Source organism: Empidonax traillii, unplaced genomic scaffold (assembly GCF_003031625.1).
Source record: "Empidonax traillii isolate 1590-97213 ecotype Southwest subspecies unplaced genomic scaffold, ASM303162v1 scaffold1977:size80541, whole genome shotgun sequence".
NCBI classification, from domain to species: domain Eukaryota; kingdom Metazoa; phylum Chordata; class Aves; order Passeriformes; family Tyrannidae; genus Empidonax; species Empidonax traillii.
Window position 1 is genome coordinate 23,531 of NW_020957170.1, and position 6,312 is coordinate 29,842.

The 6,312-nt window shown below is 55.8% G+C and overlaps 1 protein-coding gene across 1 annotated transcript; it reads right to left on the bottom strand.

Moving 5' to 3' along the window:
* Positions 1 to 263: 263 nt before the first annotated feature.
* LOC114071360 (ras-related protein Rap-2b) lies at positions 264 to 1,346 on the bottom strand. Its single transcript, XM_027909182.1, has one exon. It carries the CDS (start codon positions 1,313 to 1,315, stop codon positions 764 to 766), a length of 552 nt encoding a protein of 183 aa, XP_027764983.1. The 5' UTR covers positions 1,316 to 1,346; the 3' UTR covers positions 264 to 763.
* Between the last annotated feature and the right edge of the window lie 4,966 nt (positions 1,347 to 6,312).

Below are 6,312 nucleotides of genomic sequence, written 5' to 3' on the forward strand. Positions count from 1 at the left end.
AAAACCCCAAAACAAATAAAAACCAGGAGAAACCCACCACGCTACCACTCTCCTGCAAACTCCCATCCGATACAGCAGGTAAACAAAATAGAGCATTATTCCAGGGATACCGGCAGCGCTGCCCGGCGCCCCGTGCCTGGCAGCACCGTCCGGGTCATAGTCCCAGTTCCATGTGCAACTCTCCGGGGGGACGGCCCCGCTCCGCCGCCCGCTTGCATAGAGACCCGGGGAGGGCGGCCCGGGGTGTCCCGGGATGTGGGCTCCGCTCCCCGGGGATATCCCGGGATGTGGGCTCCGCTCCCCGGGGATATCCCGGGATGTGGGCTCCGCTCCCCGGGGATATCCCGGGATGCCGGCTCCGCTCCCCGGGGATATCCCGGGATGTGGGCTCCGCTCCCCGGGGTGTCCCGGGATGTCGGTACCGCTCCCCGGGGATATCCCGGGATGTGGGCTCCGCTCCCCAGGGATATCCCGGGATGTGGGCTCCGCTCCCCGGGGATATCCCGGGATGCCGGCTCCGCTCCCCGGGGATATCCCGGGATGTGGGCTCCGCTCCCCACGGGTGTCCCGGGGCGGGTTCCCCGCGTGGCTCCGCTCCCCGGGCGGCGGGACCGGCTCCTCCCGCGCCCGCCGCCGGCACTGACAGGAAATATGCCACGACCAAGACTGGACGAAACGTACATGCCGAGAAAAGCCACATTTCCAAGACGATGAATTTGTTGCCGATGCTTTTGTTCCCGCGGGGCCGGGGCCGCCGCCGCCCTCAGAGGATGGCGCAGGAGGCGCAGCACGGCTCGTCCCCGTTGGGCTGAGCCGCATAGTTCATCTGCCTGACGATCTCGGCGAAGAGCTCGTCCACCGAGGCTTTGTTTTTGGCCGAGGTCTCCATGAAGGGGCAGCTCCACTCCTCGGCCAGCGCTTTGCCCTCCCCGAAGGAGACCTCGCGCTCGCCCTCCAGGTCCACCTTGTTGCCCACCAGGATCATGGGCACCCGCTCGTACCTCTTGACTCGGATGATCTGGTCCCGCATGGGCTTGATGTCCTGGAAGCTCTGCTGGTTCACCAGGCTGTACACCAGGATGAAGCCCTGCCCGTTCTTGATGTAGAGGTCCCGCATGGAGGCGAACTGCTCGGTGCCGGCCGTGTCCAGGATCTCCAGCACGGACGGGGACGAGTCCACCTCGATCTCCTTGCGGTAGAAGTCCTCGATGGTGGGGTCATACTTCTCGATGAACGAGCCGGTCACGAACTGCACGGTGAGGGCGGACTTGCCCACGCCGCCCGAGCCCAGCACCACCACCTTGTACTCCCGCATGGCTCCCGCCTCCCTCCGCCGCCTCCCGCTCGGGGCCGCCGCGGCGGGCGGGGACGGGGCGGGCGCGGGGAGGGGACGGGGGGCGGCCCCGCTCCGGGGCGGGCGGGCGGCGGCCGCGCCCCGCGGAGCCGCGCCGGGACAGCCCCGGCACCGGGCAGCGCCGGGGAGGAGGAGGAGGGACGGGAGGAGGAACGGGAGGAGGAGGACGCGGCGCCGCCAACCCCGGCCCCGGCCCCGGCCCCGGCGGGACGGCGCTACCGCGGCCCATGGCGGCCCGGCCCGGCCCCATTGGCTGCGTCCCGCGGCCCGGCCCGGCCCCATTGGCTGCGTCCCGCGGCCCGCCCCCGCCCATTGGCTGCAGCGCGGCGCCGCCCGCCCCCATTGGCTGCCCGAGGCGGGCGCAGCTGCACAAGCCCCGCCCCTCCGCGGGCCCCGGCGGCGCCGGCCGGGGGGCACCGGCGGGTCCGTCCCGGTCCTGCCCGCGGTTCCCGCCCTGCCCGGGGGGCACCGGCCGGTCCCTGCCCTGCCCTGCCCTGCCCTGCCCTGCCCTGCCCTGCCCTGCCCTGCCCACGGTCCCTCCGGAGGGGACGGGCTCCCCCGGCTCAGGCGGGGCCGCTCCCGGCCCGTCGGGGTCCCGCGCCCAGCGCGGAGCGGGAGCGGCAGCCGCGGCTCCCCCTGCCCCGGGTCCCCCGCCCGTTCCCGGCGCTGCCGGGCCCGCCGTGCCCGGCCCATGGTGGGGGCCGTGCCCGCAGCTCCGGGGGACCCTCTAAGCAACTCTTCTGGTGTTTTTTTTTTAGATCCACAGCCCTTATTTTGGATTTGGCAGCAGCATGATTTAGGTTGGTTTGGGGTTCCTCTGGGGGGCTGAGGAAGGAGAAGATGACAAAAATAATCCAGCATCCAACAGCATTTAAATACAATATTTAACTTGTCTGCACCTTGGGTTATTCTCGATAATTCCGTATGTGAATACACATCTGCAACAAGACTGCCTAATGGGTGTTTCTCTTAACCCAGTGGCACCAGGATTTCTCATTCCAGAGTCAGGATGTGCACATATGGAGTGAAACGAGGTAGGCAGGGTAATTCCAGGGACAGGGTTTAAAATAAGTGAAACTGCTCTGTCTGCTCAACCCCCAGACAGTCAGAGGGAAGTGGCAGCACAGATTGCAGGTGACTCAGGCCAGAGCTGCTGCTGTGACGGGGCTGTTTGCAGTGGCATGAGCTGGTTCCTGCCCTGATTCAGCCAGTGCAGCATCTCCCTCCTGCAAGCAACTTCCTGAGCAGGAGCTGCTTTGTGTGGAGTCATCCCTGTCCTGCCTCTCCTGGGCCTGCTGGGGAGGTAAAGCCCTACTGGGACTTTCCTCTGCCAAAAGATCCTCAAATGCAAAATACCCAAGTTTCATTTTTTCAAAAAATAACCACAGCTGCTGGTGGGTGTAAATAAAGTTATTAAAAAAAAAAAAGAAAAGAGAGAGAAAAAGCTGACACATACACAGAAGAAAAAGTTCATTATTTCCATCAAAAGTCCTGCCAGAGATCTTATCACTATTGCAAAAGTAGCCTGTGCTGCCAGAACTTATCACATATCATCTGTCTTGAATTGGTGTCATAATGCCACTTTATTTTAATTGATAAAGAACATGTTCAATGGCATGTTTATATCCCACTCATAGATGTGATGTTTATAGTCAAAATATGCATAGTTGTCAAAGTTCAGGTCTATTTCCGTGTTCTTTATTTGCTGTCAACCCCCTTCTCCCGGCCCCAGGAGCAGTTTACCCGAAAGGTGATGGATTTTAGGTAAGCCCACAGAACAGAGAGAGCACTTATCTGTTATATGTGCAGCACTGCTTGTGTGTAGGTGTGGTGAAACAACTTTTGGAACCATAAATGTAATCTTGATAGCGCTTGCATGGAAACAGGGCTATTGTATGGTAATGAAACTGGTATAATCAGCCTGGAGTGAAACCGGTGACTAATTCAAAAAACAAACTTCCTGTCTGCAGCAAAAGCCCTTGTGGAGAAAAAGGCCTGTTCTTCCCTGCCCCGTGGCAGTGTCCCACTGCAGTGGAACTGCTGGCAGCAGTGCTCACACAGCACAGTTCTCTTTGGGCTTTTCACTCTTTCACTTGGTTCATTTAAAGAGCTTGTCCTGCCAGAATCTCCTGTCAGGGCAGTGAGAAATGAGTGCTTCCCGCCGGGATCCCACCAGCTCTGGGAGATGGAGAGTTCAGAGGTCCCAGAGAGCAGGAGGTGGTGGTGCAGGTCACCAAGTGATGGCCTTTTCCTCTGGGTGAGGAATCACTGCAACAGTCTGCCCCTGGTCCCAGATTGGGGGTGCAAAATTGTGGTTGTGAGTCTTGGCAGGTATTGAGGTCTGGGGAACTTTCTCTAACTAATAATGAGAGAAACACCTTCTCACTCTAAAAATTGCCAGTGCATCTCTGGAAGGTGACATCCCAGATAAAACCAGGGTTGTACTCCAGTCCTTTTTCATTGCCTGTGGTTCCCATGAATGCTGTGGAGCAGCAGGTGAATCCAGCAAAGCGGTGGGTCTGTACCAGAAAAAGAGAAAGGAAAATACTTGTTCCATTTATCAACCGAAAAAGTTCCTTGAACACAACGGAAACATATGAGAGGTTTGGTTCTTAGGGGTGTCTGTATTTTTCTATGGACAGCATGGAATTCCCCCAGAATGCCATTCAATCAAAATACCCAGGGGTTGAGCAGGAGTCTCCAAGTTTAAAAAATGTCACACAGTAACACAGGAACAGTCAAAGCTTTAAACCCAAATAAATGTGCAAAAGAGGCAGCAAGGACTTTTGCCTGCTTTTGGCTTTGCATTGTGGAAAGAGCTGAGCAAGAGAAAGCTGCCACACAAGCAAATCTGCTCTTTGTCCATGGGCCTGGAGGGCAATGGCAGTGCCAGGTCTGGCAGCCTTGGTGGTGCCCATGGCACGACAGGGGAAGCTGTGTCAGAGCCAGAGGTAGAACTTCACTCTTCAGTCAGCTGGGAAGGATTTGTAAGACCAGATTTTGGGAATGATGGCGTTGTTTCAGCTCTGAGACGTGGGCTGTGCTGCACACAGTGCACAGAACAGCTCCTGGTGTACCCAGCAGAGTCCTGCTGCTGCAGCTTGGGCGGCTGAAATCACTCAGATGTAAATGTTGATTGTTCTTTACATGTCTGTAGACTGTATTGAAGTAATTCGGTAGTAAACATATCAGCAAAGGAGATAAGGAGTTTTTAAAACCCATGTTAGGCTCAGACTGCCTGTCAGTTGTTTGCAGCCTCAATAGCCTTCAGATGCCCTGCAGCCCTTTAACACAGTGCCGTGTTTTCTGATTGCTTTACAGGGGCTGCTGCTGTCTCTGGCTGGTCAAGGCTGGAGGGATCATTGTGGCTGACCACTGATTGTGTCACCAGCCTAAGCACTGTTTCATCTTCCAGGCCTTCAGCTGCTGGGCCGGATGAAGGTGAATGTGGGAGCAAACCGAGTCTTGCAACACCTGGCTCTGCAGATAACCCCACCCAGCCCAGCCCAGCCCAGCCCGGGGTCAGCCAGGCACAAACAGCACTGCTGCCCTGACAGATGAGCTCTGAGGGAGCAGATAAGAGCCAGTGATGCTGATACCCCTTGATCTGTGAGCCGTGTTTGATATTGTCAGCAGGCAGCCGGGAGTGCCGATGTGACCTGCAGGATTTTTGGGAGGCTGTCCCAGCCTGCTCCCTTAGGGCTGGTCCCTGCAGGCTCCCGGCCCTGCTGGGAAATCATCTGCCCTGAGCTCCTGCAAGCCTTTCTGCATGTCACAGTCCACAACTGCACATTTGAACAGTGTTGGCAAGACAAAATGTCAGGGTAGTCAGAGCTGCAGTTTTGCTCTGTCCTTCAGGGTTTTTGCCTGGTTTCCCCCTGCAGGCTGCTCCCCCTGCCAGCAGATCCATCTTGGCTAATGGTGAACTAAAAGTTAAAACTTGATGTACCGTTCCAGATGGCATCCAGGCACAAATGTCTGTCAGAATCCAGTTTATCAAAATCACTGAAAATTCCAATTCTCTTCTCCAGAGTGCTGACAGTAAACTTGATGGCAGTGGCAAATTTTGGGTTTGCACTCTAGTTTTCAAGACATTAATACAAATACAAGCTGCAGTACAAAGCTCTGGTATGTCTTCCAGTTTCATGGCAAACCATTGACACATCCGAAGTTTTTCAACAGGTTATTTATCTTCTAGATGCTTTCCCAGACTGTTTAATGAAGCGTTGCAGTGTTCAGCCGGGTTTGTGGGCACTGAGGTGACTGACTAATGCAAATACATATCTAAGAGTCGGGTTTGATTTCAGTGTTAACAAGTGCCTTGGAACCTGTCTTTGTTCAGTAAACAACATATTTCACAGTTTACATCAGATTGAATCCTTCTGCAAATATAAACAAATACATTAATGGAACAAGAAAGTAAACTCTGTGGGACATTCATGGCTGCAGTGACTAAACAATTAAAGAGTCTTTTATTGTTGACTATTCAAACTAAAGCACCCAAATAAAGAACAGTTTGGGGTCTGCACAGCCTGGAGAAGTGTTTGGGACCTTGTGATTGCTGGGATCTGGAAGGGATGAGCCAGTTCTGTGTCATGAACTTAGTCTGCACTGTCATTGCTTAAATAATGATTTTAAAGCTCCTTTTAGTCTTCTTGATGACAGACTCTCAAATAAAAGGACTCTCCTTGTCCAGGAAGGGCTGCTGGGGCAGCTGGGGAAACAAGGGCTAACAAAAATATTGATTTCATTCTGGGTGAACTGGAAACAGAAGTGACAGTGATCCTCATTCTGCCTGTGCTGCTCTGGGCATTTCCTCCAGCTGGGGAGAGCTCCATCCCTGGGGAAGGGGCTGCTTGGGCTGGGGCTCCATCCCTGGGGAAGGGGCTGCTTGGGCTGGGGCTCCATCCCTGGGGAAGGGGCTGCTTGGGCTGGGGCTCCATCCCTGGGGAAGGGGC

What these genes read in the sequence shown, in the direction of transcription:
- LOC114071360 (XM_027909182.1), bottom strand. Translation starts at nt 1,315, where the DNA reads ATGCGGGAGTACAAGGTGGTGGTGCTGGGCTCGGGCGGCGTGGGCAAG.